This window comes from Limulus polyphemus, unplaced genomic scaffold (genome assembly GCF_000517525.1).
Source record: "Limulus polyphemus unplaced genomic scaffold, Limulus_polyphemus-2.1.2 Scaffold427, whole genome shotgun sequence".
In the NCBI taxonomy this organism is placed as follows: domain Eukaryota; kingdom Metazoa; phylum Arthropoda; class Merostomata; order Xiphosura; family Limulidae; genus Limulus; species Limulus polyphemus.
The window spans coordinates 120,237-134,668 of NW_013666037.1; the positions used below are offsets into that span (position 1 = coordinate 120,237).

The following is a 14,432-nucleotide window of genomic DNA, read 5'->3' on the forward strand; positions in this document are numbered from 1 at the left end:
AATCAATAGTGGGATTGACCGTCACATTATAACGCCTCCATGGCTGAAAGGGCGAGCATGTTTGGTAGGACGGGGATTTGAACCCGCGACCCTCAGATTGCGAGTCGAGCGCCCTAATCACCTGGCCATGAACTGAATGTTTTTGTGTGATGGTTTGTGTAATTCATATGATCTCTAATTTCTAGTGTGAATTATTCATGGGGTCATTCCATAACCTGACACCTATCGGAAAGGGAGATCCCTCTTTATATATTTCATGAAACCCAATAAACTGGGCGTTTTAGAAGGTGAATATTTCCTTTTCAGAGACGACTTCCCCAATTCGTCGTTGAAGAAAGAAGAACTACCGTTTGGAAAGTGTCAGGTTATCGAATTTCTTGAACTGAGTGGAGCGGAAAATAATAAATAATAACAATATTTCTTATTACAATGCTATCAAAAGACAATTATAATTTAAATGTCTACGTCATAAGTTATCATTTCATAGGGTATTTATATCAAAAAAGAAGACAAGTCCGTATGCAGAGTTCAAAAGTAAGTTAGAATGTCAAACAAAACTTACCACTCTATAAGAATACTGTCCTTCAGAATGGCTGTGCAATGCAAGTATTTGGTATCCAAAGATAGAACCACATCTAGAATCTTCACATTGGGTTTCTTGGTTTTTTAGTACTTTCCTGATTTCTTGAGCCAATAACATACCTGCTATGCCCTCACAGTCTGTCATGTTTGAAAATGGTTGGCAGCGTTTGGCCAACTGCGATCGTAATGCTCGAGCTATCGATCTAACAGCTGTGATGGTGAAGTAAACCTGGTCCGCTTGTTGAAAGTTTTCTTCAATAAAAAATTCTTGTCCGCTGCAAACATCCGGGTACTGATGTTGGGCAACCAGGCTGCTAATTAGTTGACACCGAAAATGGTGTTGCCAGAACTCTTCAAACCAAGCGTCAGGGAAGGGCTCGTGTCTGCTTAGCGTCATGTTAGTGAAGAATTCTCGAAATTCGGGGATATTATGATTTTCCAATCTTACTACGAAAGCGTTTACTGTGGTGTTCTTTAAAGTTCTCGCCAAATGATGGTCAGCTTTCCAGCTCTCAGTAGCAATCCAAACATATCGGTCAAGAATATTAGCTTCTTCAGCAGCTTGCCAAATAATCTTTCTTGCTGTGGTTTCATTGGTTAAAAGTACTATGACATTAACATTTGGATCCGAGAAAAATGTAGATAACTCCGCTGTTATCTGTTTAACATTGAAACCAACGTCAACGTTGACAAGCTGAGCGACGCAAATTCCATTTCTTTTTGCTATTTTCGAAAATTTGAAAAGTGCTTCTTTTCCGAATTCGTCATTGGTTATTATGACATTCACATATGTCCAATGATATTTTTGCAAAAGCGCTACTACAGCTGATATTTGCAAGTGGAGATAGGCTGGAATAGCAAGAATCGACTCTTCGGTAACAGTTGACAACACGGGGGACATGCTAACTTGAGGGATCCCACTAGCCTGCAAAATTGGCAAAACTTCTAGCGCAACCTGATGGTCGAAAGTTAGAGCAGTGATGACAGTCTGGGTCTTTGGACCCGATGTCCTTAACATGTTCTCACGTTCATCTTCAAAATAGCGAAACAGTTTTTCCTGGGCCCTCTGGGTGCTACCACAGTCATCTAGTACTAACGCCCCGAGTACTTTGCCCGTGTTTAACCCTACATTTTTGTTCACTTCCTCTAAAGCAAAAGTAAGCGCTGCAAGATTCTGAAAATTTTTTAGATTTAGTGATCCACACGAAAAGAACGTTTCTCCTGGTTGGTGTATTGACATCAAAGATGTGATGACATAGCTTGAGTTGTCTGAAATCATTTTCATTTCCTGTGGAAGACGAAAAACAATTCTCTCACCACAGATGTCGTTCTTCAGGCAGGTGGAGATGACATCATTAAGACTGTTAGCTCGGCCATTGCTGTCGTAGCTACGAACTTGGCTTATGTTAATCTTCTTTTCCGTGTAAGTTCCAATCTATATAGTAACATAGAAATTAGAAAACAATCAAGCGACTTCACTGTTTGCTTTAGTGAGCTTAACGCGATTAGAAAGCAATCAAACGACTTCACTGCTTACTTTAATGCATTTACCACGGATAAAAAAGCACTCAGACGACTTCACTATTTGTTTTATTATGCTTAGCACTGATTAGAAACACTAAAACGACTTCATTGTTTACTTTAATGCTTTTAACATGAATTAGAAAGCACTCCAGCGACTTCATTATTTGTTTAATTAATACGTTTAACACGGATTATAAAACACTAAATCGACTTTAATGTGCTTTTAACATGGATTAGAAAGCACTCGAGCGACTTCATTATTTGTTTAATTAATACGTTTAACACGGATTATAAAACACTAAATCGACTTTAATGTGCTTAAAGCGGATTAGAAAGCACTCAAATGACTTTACAACTAGTACGACCCTTTTTAAAACCGTTCACTCCTGTGTAACCCTATCAATTTGTCTATTTATTTCTAATATATATATATATTATTGTATACTTAAAAATTCTGTATTCACACTGCTAGTCAACTTTCTCTAAAACTTAAAAGAAAAACTTTTCTCAGAACATTTAAAATTAGTCTAACAGTTAAAAAAAAACTGTTGGTATAAAGCTTAATACACAAATTGGAAATTTCATTATGAAAAAGTTTGTGACTTTTGTCTAGTTTATACTAAACATATACATCTAATCTGTCGAAAACATTTTCTCAAGAGCAGCACTGAAAATATTCAAAAGTTTTTTCGCTTTTTTTCGTCTTTTTTACTGATGCTTTCCTGTATAAACTTTTCATCTTATTTGCTTCAAATTAGATACAAAGATTGAGTGTTCCTCAAAAACCTATTGATTAACTTTTAGAGAATGTGTGTTAAGGTCAAAATCACACTGAAGATCAACCACTTCACAGATAATGGAAGCCAATTGGTTGGTTACTGCAAAACTTATAAATATTGTGGGATGAGGGTTGCACTCTCTGTTTTCCTTTCTAGTTGTATATATATTATCTAGTTTTTACTTGAGAAATTTTAATACTAATAACAAAATCCTAAGATAGTAAATTATTTTCTACGTGAAACAGACTAACTAATTTAGTTCGTTAGCCTCTCTGCGTATTCATTACTCGTTGCAAGTCTGTAAGCTATTTCCTGGTTAGACCTGGTTGAAATACTTACTTTCACGAAAGCGTAGTCGCTGAGTCCTACTTGACGAAAGTTTAAAATGTCTAAGCCTCCAGTTCCATAGTTATTCTGTGTAAATAATTCGATTCTTCCTTTAAGTCCGTCGAGTCGTGCGAGCTTTGTTGAATTGAATATTATTTCTCTCAAATCAGGACTTTCTTTGAAATCCGGACAGAATCCTCTAGACACGCCAGGACAAAGACTGGTTCTTGTCTCTTCCAGACCATGGGCGAGAGCAAAGACGCTAGCAACTACATTGAATACACCAGGGTCTTGGCTGAATGGAAAGTCTTGGAGGTTACTCTGGAATCTATTATAACAGGCTGCTCCCCGGCATCTGAATATCTGTTCCCAATATTCTCGAAACCAGGGCTTCCTGGAATTTTTTCGAATATCAAGTCTTTGGAAATATTCTTGGAAAGCAGGAATGTTATGAAATACTGGTCGGACACAGATGGCAGCAAGCGAGAGTCGGGGAGAATGTTGAAAACCTTCTATGTTACCATAAGAGACCCACACAAAGTGTCCATCTTGGCCAGATTTTTCCTTTCTAGAATTTTGGAGGGCTTGGAGAAGTTGATTCAGATGATCATCACTCAATAGCAGAACAACAACTCTGAAACAAAAAAGGCTCCAAAATACAACCCTAACCCTATAATTATCGTAACCTGAATAAATAAAAAGTAATGTGATTACAACTTGCATCGAAGAGTGTTTTAAACTATTAAAGTTATGTTTTACAGTATTATAATTTACGCTAATATGTAAATGTATAATGAGTTACTGTTACAACGTAACAGATAAAAAGATTTGATGCAAAAGTACAAGCTACTCTGTAGAGTTTTTAAAAAGTATTGATTTCAACAGTGGGAAGAGTGCATAAGAAAAACAGATGATAACTATAACGTGGGCTAATCGATTTTATTATATTTAAATCCTTCGTTCTTTTCCCTAAAATATTTAATTTGTCCAGTGTATCCAACAAATATCGCCAAACTTATTCATTGGTTATTTCAAATTTTGACGACTAGCATGTTTTGAATGATTAAAAGAGGAATAGAGAAATTAATGTTTCGCTGGCCAAGAGATACAAAATAATTCTAATGTTCACTTTCCTGAATAGTTTGCTCAGTGATGTGGATGGACTGAAACCTGATTTTAGGAGTGGAGATAAGGGTGTAAAAAAATGGTTAAGTTTTAATAAGAATCCTTGACATAAATTGTTGAATCAGCCAGTAAGCGGTTATCTCGTCTAGTTATTATGTTATCGTGTTCTAAGTTAACACTGACGGCTGATAAAACCACAAGTTTGTCTTAACATCAGAGTTGAGAATCTTATTATATAGCAGACTTCCTGTTAGAAAATGACCAATCTCAGAATTTATAACGAAACTTTCCAGCTGCTACTTTTCTAACTGACCAATCGCACAGTCTATAATGAAACTTCCCCGGCTACTAATTTCCTGGCGGACAGACCTCACAATTTATACTGGAATTTCTCAGCTGTTACTTTTCTAGCTGCTCAGCCTCACAATTTGTAATTAAACTTATAAAATTCATAAAAGTTTATAAAATATTAAAGGGACAAAAAGGAGCTTATTAGCCCATCAAGGATGTCCCTTTCAGTTCCCAACTATAACCACCCCTTACTACTCATGTATTCATCCAATCTTTTCTTGAACTTTCTGCCTCCACTACCCTTGAAGGTAGCTCATTCCAAAAGCCAACCACACTGTTTGAAAAGTAATACTGTCTAAACTGCAGATGACTCCTATGCTGCCAAAATTTTAACTTATGACCCCTTGTTCTATTGTTTTCACTGCTAAACACAAAAATGTTTGATGATCTATATTGTCAATACCCTTAATAATATTAAACGCCTCAATAAAATCTCCTCTGACCCTTCTCCTCTCCAGAGAAAACATGTTTAGATATTTTAGTCTCTCCTCATAGGAAAATCCCACCATCCCAGGTGTCATCCTAGTGGCTATTCTCTGAACTCATACAATATATTTCTAATGCAACAAATTAACAATTTACATTGAAACTTCCCATACACTGATTTTACTAATGGACCAACTTCACAATTTATAATGAAACTTCCCAAAAAAGCGCGTATTGAGCACAACAACTGAATAAATGTAGCAGATCCAACAAAATTCTTGATTATATACGTTTTTTACCTGGCTCCTTCTTCTTTTTTAGCTTTCAGCCTTCGAAGGGTCACTGTCCAGCTCGTTTTACTACTTGGAGCTTTCTCAGTCAAGGCCAGTTGAATATGCTGTTCTTCAGCTTCGATCTTCAAGTTATGGAAAATGTCTGTTTGCTGACGAACTTCGCTAGAATATACTACAGAAATATAGTTCCAGCGAAATACTTGCATAATACTAACTATCGCGTTAGCTATCAGGTTAGCTGGCAGTGAAAGTCTTAAGAGGTAATCATACCAGTTCAAGTTGTTGAATTCTGTGGAGATAACCTCTGGAGCCAACGTGGTCAGTTTCTGGGCAACGGTAAGGTCTACAACTGGTTTGACGATTTCATACTGTTGACCTACAACGAACCCCAAAATATGCTTTACAAATGGAAGTTTGGAACTAGCACCAGCATTGGCAGGCTCGGGACTTAAAAGTGGTTGATTAGCAGGCTCAGAAAATATCGTTGATTGGCCAGTAGGTTCAGGACCTATCAATGACTGACTCAAAAAGTTGAAAATCTCTTGTGATGCTTTTTCTCTACTACTACACGTGTCAAATACCACAGCTCCCAAAGTGACTCCAGGTAAAAGTCGGTGGTCGTTGTTTACTTGGTCCAGTGCCCATAAGAATGCTTCCACGTGCTGAAGCCCAGTGGACGGATTCAGTTTTCCACATACCAAAGGGTTCTTGGATGACTTGTGAACACCAAAGGTCGCACCCAAATATAAATCATTCGCAGAATTTTCTACCAGATAATTATGGTTTAGATTCTCGCAGTGACTACATTTTAATCTACATTCCGATGTAATGTTTTCGAAAAGTACTTCTTCACCATGACTTCCATATGTTACCATAGTGTCGAGACTGCTCAACCTATCGTGAAATTCTCCAACCTATGAAATAACCACAAAGAACACTGAATATAAACTGCTAATAAAGGAAAATTCTCTATAGTTATATTAAAATGATTTGGATGTTACATTTCCTACAAGTATAAAATATTGATTTGATTACTTGATTAAAATACATTTTTAAGAATCGGAATCTTATATCTGACTCTCTCTATATATAAAACAAGTTACTCGTTGGTTATAGTCAAAATTTAATAGAAATATTTTCGCTATAGTTCAAATTTATTCATTAAATATCAAACGACACAGTCAGTTGCATATTTCTAGACAAAATCTATATTTCCATATAACTTTTTGTACATCTTCGGGAACTTGGCATAAATAGATGAACAGACAGATGAATAATGAGGCAAGTAAGCAGTCAGAGAGATAGGTGAATGTTATGGAAAATAATTCAGATAAATAGGTACTTAAGGCATCTTTTGTATATGGATGGACATTTCATAACAGACATGTTTCTATACAACATTGAGTTATAATAACAGGTAAATACACAATACCGTGTAAAGTAATTTACAATAAAGTTTAAATCGACAGTAATGGAACAATACCAAATTTATATTGATACTAGTTACGACATTTCACATATTCTCTTCAGTTCAACGATTGTTGTTGTTGTGTCTATATGTATGGTTTGCCTAATACACATAAAGATAACTTCCCTCTTAGACCTGTTATTTCCTGTGTTGGATCAGTTGCCTATCTGTTATCAGAATGGCTACCATAACACTTTTCTCCTGTTCTGGGAAGTACTCATTGCCATATATTAAGAACAATATAGATCTATCCAATGAAATTAGAAAAAACTAATATAAATGAAGAGGAAATGGTCAGTTTGACGTTGACTCTTTGTTTATAAACGTACTGTTACGTCTCCGTTTGTTAATTGATTTTCCGTAACTTCGTTCCGACGAAACTTTAGCGACACAAGTCCTTACTTAATAAAACTGGTTTATTCTTTCCGAATACAATTTTACGATACACTTATTTTCAAAAGTCGCGCTATAACAAACTATAATAACGACGTTAACTTCAACAATACGTCTCTCTCTGACTGCAGTTCAATTACTCATTACCTACACACATTGTCCCGTCACGTTGTCACCCTCTTATATATATACCAGACTACCCTATATCTAGTAATCTCCCGACTATTCCCGAAGGTTCGAGAGGTGGCGTGACACTAGTCATGTGACCTCGCTGACGCAACAGTACCAATTGATGAAACAATAGACTTTTTAAATAAAAAATTACCTGAACTCAATATTCCGCTTCCGATCCTGGTTCACACTTTTATCTCTCTATTAGAAATACGTGTTAAAGATAATGTATTCGCATGTATGGGACAATACTACAAACACAAATGTGGAATGGATATGAGCAACCCCTTAATCTCAATACTTTGAAAGAGAATTACTTCCTACAGTGAATAAGAATATAAAGAAAATCCTTTGATTCCGATATGTTGATGACATATTTTCTGTTTGGTTTAATGATATAAATGAATTTCAAGCTTTCTTCCACAAAATTAACGAATTTTTATAGTACTATGAAGCAATAATTCGCTTTTAGACATTCTCATAACTAGAGCATAAATGGGACCCGTTCTTTCTATCTCTAGAAAACCAGCAAACTCTTTACGTTCATTTTTTCTCACGCCACAATAAAACGGTTAAAATATCAATTATAACTTCAATATATTTAAGAGCTTATAGAATTTGACATACATTACCCTTGATGATGAAATATTAAATATTTATGAAATATTTGAACGCCTACAGTACCCTAAAGATTTTATCAAAAATGCCCATGAAAAAACAAAGATTCTTTAGGGAACAGTAACGAACGAACAGCACGATCTACATGTGAAAAAAATATAAATATATTTAGCCATAACTACAATTACTACAATTCTAATATTGTGGCTTTAGAGAGATGCCTGATAAATAACAATTTCAAGGTTGTTTATAAATATCTCAACACCATTAAAAATAATGTTCGTACCTTCAAAAAATGATGCACCTCAAGATAAAGAACAGGGTGTCTATATAGCCCCTTGCCAAGTCTGTGAAAAAGTTTATGTAGGTGAAACAGGTAGCAATGTGGATAGTAGACTCACGGATCACAAAAATAATGTTAAAAATGCTCAAGAAAATAATGCTATTTTTTCTATATATAAGAGAATTTGATCATAAAATAAGCTGGGAATCAGTCAAGATAATACATAGAACTACAAATTATATCAAAAGAAGAGTTCTCGAAAGTTCGTTAATCCAAAGGTTGCCAACCTTCAACATATCTGAAATTCAGTTTAAGTTGAACCTATTTCTGACGTCAGATGCCGTTCTAAGAAGTGGAACTTACGTTATAAAATAAGCAGTGTATGTGCTTCTCCCAAAAACCAACAACAATCATTGGACTAAACAGGACATATGAAATGTCGAAACTAGTATCCATATAAATTCACTATTGTTCCATTAGTTTCGATTTAAACTTTAGTCTAAACGTTGACTTAGTTTGTGTTAAAGGTGGTCTACAGGTGATACATCCTTTACATTATCCACTCTAAGCAATTTGATTGTATATAGAATTAACTTCACTTGACTTCAATAAAGATAATAACGAGATTTTTCATACATTAAGTATCCAAGCTGCACTGTTAAGTAAAGAACTAAGTCTCGAATATTCATTGAAAATCCGCTTCTTATTAGTTTGAGGACAAACAATCGGAACAATACATATCGCTCTCTGGTCTTATTCTTTATATCTCACGACCCAACTAACGATAAATATGGTGATGAATTTTATTTTGGGGGGAATGTAGAAATGATCAATCATAAATTCACTGTCCTCTTATTTAAGATGAAATTCTTTCATAACAATCATTTTCGCTGAATATACGGTCAAAACTTACCTTCTTGTAAGCTAAAATATTTCCAACCCCTTTCCTGAGGTTGAAAATTTCCACTGGAATATCTCCAACTCCATCTTTCGTAAACATAAACATTTTTTCCTTCTCATCTGGTCTCGCGGATGCGGTGTACCTGATGTACTCGTTCAGGAAGTGACGTAGCGACGTTTGCTGTAACAAGCGAGGGCAGAGCCCTCTTTCGGTTTGGCAAACTTCATAGTGCAAGCGAGAAAAACCTGCTGCAACAGCCACTATTGCTTGCATAGTAGCAATAGTTTTCGGATTTGGAGTAAACTGCAAAGAACTATTGCATTTTTTACTCTCACACCCAACTTGCTGTTTCCAGTATTCCTGGAACCAAGGATTTCTCTTATTGTTTTCTGGTTTAAGGCGCCGAAAATATGTCAGGAATTCCTGAATGTGATCTTTCTGGCCCTGTTTAAAAACAAGAGTTCCAACAACTTTGTTTCCATAATTCTGTAAAATATCCATATCTTCTCCCCAGATGCCATTTTTTAGCCAGATAAAGTGGTTTCGTTTGATCATTTCTTCTGTGATTGCTTTTTGAATGGCTGAAAAGAAGAGCTGATAATCACGTTTATTGAGCCAAAGAGCGACGACGTTTGCACCATTGGCTCTAGCCTCAAGCAATTTCCTAATTGTTTTATTAAATTTTTGTACTTCATCTTCAGAATCACCTACATCCTCTGGCGATAGTTGATTAGCAATACAAATTAAGTTTTTTTTAGCTTCTGTTCTGAATACTTGAAAACCTTGAACACTTTCTTGGTCTTTACTATGAACTACAGAAATGAATGACCAACCCAAGTGTTTCAGGACCTCAACCGTCGCTTTGGCTCTGACGGTAGCGGGGACAGCAATCTGGAAGCTGTAGGGACTCCTTTTATTGTCAGCCAAGCGGTCACCTGTACTCACACTTGTGATGTTCAGAGGAGTTAGTATATCTTCTATGGTTCTTGATTCTTCAGCAGACGTGGCTGAGATAACAGCTAAAATGGATTTGACATCAATCGTCTCCGAACTCTCCGCCTGAGCGCCAAGAAAAGTGGATAAGTGTTGGGTAACTTTCAAAAAAGACCCGCACGTGTCGATAACAACTGTTCCTAATCTGATACCTGGTACAATTTTGGGATCACTATTAATTTTATCCAGTATCCACAATGCTGCTTCTAAGTCTTGTATAGCGTCAGGGTTAATGGAGGTGTTGCACTCTAGCGGCGTAGATCCTGATTTGTGAATTGGTAGAAGTATTGGAATCAATACATCTGCCTTTTGCCCAATCATGAAAAACTCACGAGATTCCCTTTCAGAATTTTCCAGTCGGCCTTGGCGTACCCTAGCGAAAATATCGACTTGTTTTTCAGTTTGCTATATAACAAACAATGAAATTGTAAAGCCATAATACTGAGCTTGAAAAATTATGTAGCGATTAATTTGAATTATATTGAATTTAAAATTAGTGATATAAAAAGCGCTTAGACCACTAACATATGATAACACATTCTCTATTGCCTTCATTCATGGGTTCTTAAATTTAAAATAATAATATTATTCCTCAAACATAAAGCTTTCTTTACTCAATAAATTGATGTTTATGAACTTTGTATTTGACTGTGTGTTGGCTATCTTGATATCAAATATCCATGATTCTATCAACACAAAATTGAATAACAAAGTGCTGCTAAAACTCTTGTCTTCTTTGAGACTAAGTCAGTATTTATTTTCTTGTTTTAAACAAAATTTCGTTTATGTTATGAGTGTCTACAAATTATTTACGTGGTTTATATATATAAGCTTCGCATTTTCACATGTAATGATCCTATAATTCCAATTACGTTCACTAGGTGGCACCATCATTTTATATTTTCTTCTTCAGTTTCATTTAGAATTTTCATGCAAGGTTACACGAGGGCTACATGCGCATAGCTGTCCTACTTTTGAGCTAACAGACTAGAAGGAAGTTAGCTAGTCAATAGCACTCACCGTTTTGGGCTACTTTGTCTCACCAAATAATTGGATTTGACTGTCATTCTTATAATGCACCAATGGCCCTAAAGTGTGAAGTGCGTTTTTACGGCAACAGGTCGCGAAGCATAAATCGTCGTATTCATAATCCAGGTACGATAACCACTAAGGCACGCCAGCCCATGCGTATTTTTTTACAGCACGTTATAAGTTCAACTTAAATTGGAAGACCCTATCGCCCCCTCCCCTGTTTCTAAACGTAAGTCTGATGGCTTATTATAACGCTAAAAATTGGGTATCATTAACGCTGTGAGAAGAGTACAAGTATCTGTATTGCAGCTCTGTGCTTAACAACTGTGCTTAACAACAAACAGACAAGACGCTATCACATAAACATTCCACTATATGTGGGTAAATCAATATCCTAATCCTGTCTCAAAACTTACGTGATACAATGGCTGCACCCACTCTCTGGGCACTTAGAGGGGAGATATTTGAAATCTTTGTCGATCACATGGGCTTGAACGCTGTCGTAGAACACCAACTATACACAAATAATAATAAGCTATTCATAGAAATAACACTACCATCTTTAAAAACAGAAATAATATAAGATTTTCTAAGCAGAGAAAATAAAAACAAAACAAAAAAAACGAACTTCTATGTGTACAGGACACGTACTAGTAACAATCAGAATAAAATGTATTTGTAAGCACAGGATACACCCTACTAATACGTACAGTATAATTTATTTTCACGCACGGGATACAGCCTATTAAGACATACAATATCATGTAATTTTATCCACAGGATACGTCCTACCAAGATGTACAGTATAATGCACTTATGCGCACAGGATACATCCTACTACGATGTATGTATAATTTATTTGTAACCACAGGATACACCCTACTAAGATATACAGTAATATAAATTTGTACGCACAAGATATATCCTACTAAGATGTACAGTATAATGTGTTTGTTACTAAAACTTCACTGTGCACCAGGAAATGAAAAAATAATAATAATCAAATAAAAATCCTTTGTTTGATGGCGGTAAATAACGGCGAGCTCTAAGTTGTCAATATCCACATGAAACTGAAAATTAGTATCTACAACCGATAGCAGAGAAACTGATTAGATAGATGTATAGTAATATCCCTTTAGCTGGTTCATTTGTACAACTGTTTGTTTTGTGTGTTTTTTGTTGTTGTTCAACTAATATCGGGTAGAAACATCAAAAATAGTTGGAAGGGGTTTAAACATATACATGTCTAACAACATTCTCTAACACTTGCCTATATTTGAACACAATTAGGACTATATAAAGAATACATTGGGTTATATAAATTAAGTATATAATGGTGTGAAATACATGTGAAATTTACTCGCCTGTTGTGGTTTAACTCCCACAGTTGAATCATATGTATATACAGTTAAGCCTAAATGAAGATAATCAATTTCTCCTGGTCTGCTGCCATATGATTTCCGACCACTTATTTCTGGTGGACTTCTATTCTTAGTACTGTGAATAAATTCTAAAGGTTCTAGATACTGCAAGACAAATTCTTGGTGCGACATCAGGCGAAGTGCTGAACAAACACCACTCTTGCCTAGACACTTGATTTCCCAGGCCTTCCGAAGTGCATACGCATAGGTAAACAGCGCGTGAACACTTGGAATAGCATGAGCTGTTCTCGACAACACTTGTCCTGGAGACTCAATAAAAACAAGGTTTGAACAAAGTGGTAAATGTTTATGGGCTGAATCAACAAGATCTGGAACTCTACATTTTTTTATGTTCATAAAGTACTCTAGAAGCCAGCGGTCATGCTGTCTCTTTGTGATTGTTAAATCCTGAAGTTTCGTCCAGTATTGCTCCAGTTGTGGAATAGCTTCCGGATATGGGGCTAGAGAGAAGACATTCTTTAGGTTCAATGTATTCTGGAGTCTAGCAAGAGAAACGGTGTCAGGGACCCATGAAAATAGCCACTGAAAACGAGAGACTGTCTGGGGGACATCACCCATCGCCTTAACAAGATGGCGAACAACTTCTCCTTGGCCAATAATGATAATAGGTGTGTTATCTTTCAATATTGTAGAAATTATATTAAGTAATTTATGATATGCTCTTGTTTCAAATCTCTTTCCGTTTTGTTCTGATGAGATGACTTCCGATTTAATAATGCACAATTTTCCACCTGTTGCTATGTTCCCGAGTGTTCTGGTCACTTCAACGCTGTGTTCGTCATCTGCGTGAAAGACGGCCACCTCCTGCCATTCCATGTCGTGAGCAACTTCCGCTATAGTCTGTAACAAAAACCAGACCTCTTTGTGTTAATGTTTAGTCTTTAAAACGTGGAGTAAATCAATCCAGAAATAAAAATATGAGAATTTACCCGTATCTATAATTAATCTTTAACATAGAAATGCAGGGTCTTGAACTCATAATTACCTATAACATGTAAACCGGTACTCAGACATGAAATAAATTTAGGGATGATGTAAGGCAATGAATATTAATTTCAATTACTAAACGATGATGTAAAGCATTCAATATCGATTTCAATCACCAAAGTTCGAATTCAAGATATAATTAGACTGACTTCAATAAATATGATAAAGAAGTTATCACTATATGATTTTTATGTAGTGCCACGCAAACTGGTCTCCCGGTGGGTCAGTGATAAGTTTGCGGGCTTAAAACGTTTAAATTCAAAATACAATTCCCAACAAAGTCAAGACTTTCCATTGTATAACTTTACATTTACTAATAGAAACCCAAATGGATTCAATCTCTTTGCTATTGTCTTTGATATCCTCAATTTCAACAGGATGTAACTAACATTTTACATATAAAGCCACTCCTCCCCTCTGTAACCCTGTATTTCAAAGAAATTTCTGTCATCAAAATCATTTATGCTTAACCATGTTTCAGTTATTCCCATTATATCAAAATCCTCCATTCCTACCGGTTCTATAAAGTCATCTTTTTAATTTATTATACTTCAAATTATGATAACCCACATGCATTATTTTGCATTTACTATAATTAAAACCCATCTGCCATTTATTTGCCCAACTCACTAAATGATCTAAATCATTTTGTAAATCAACAGCATCCTCTTCACAGCTAACAACACCCAAGACCTTAATATTATCTGCAAATTTAAGTAATTTATTGACTATTCCTT

General features: G+C 35.7%; 1 protein-coding gene across 3 annotated transcripts in view; it reads right to left on the bottom strand.

The window, feature by feature from the left end:
* LOC106458191 overlaps nt 1–14,432 on the bottom strand; it is a 47,933-nt gene that overhangs the window by 5,321 nt on the left and 28,180 nt on the right. For all 3 annotated transcript variants that reach the window (XM_022384333.1, XM_022384334.1, XM_013917665.2), the window contains exons 5-10: nt 12,631–13,548; nt 11,683–11,780; nt 9,254–10,607; nt 5,414–6,321; nt 3,225–3,846; nt 563–2,017 (exon numbers count right to left, since the gene is read on the bottom strand). In XM_022384333.1, the coding sequence (XP_022240041.1) occupies nt 563–2,017; nt 3,225–3,846; nt 5,414–6,321; nt 9,254–10,607; nt 11,683–11,780; nt 12,631–13,548 (5,355 nt within the window). The remainder of the gene's footprint in view (nt 1–562; nt 2,018–3,224; nt 3,847–5,413; nt 6,322–9,253; nt 10,608–11,682; nt 11,781–12,630; nt 13,549–14,432) is intronic.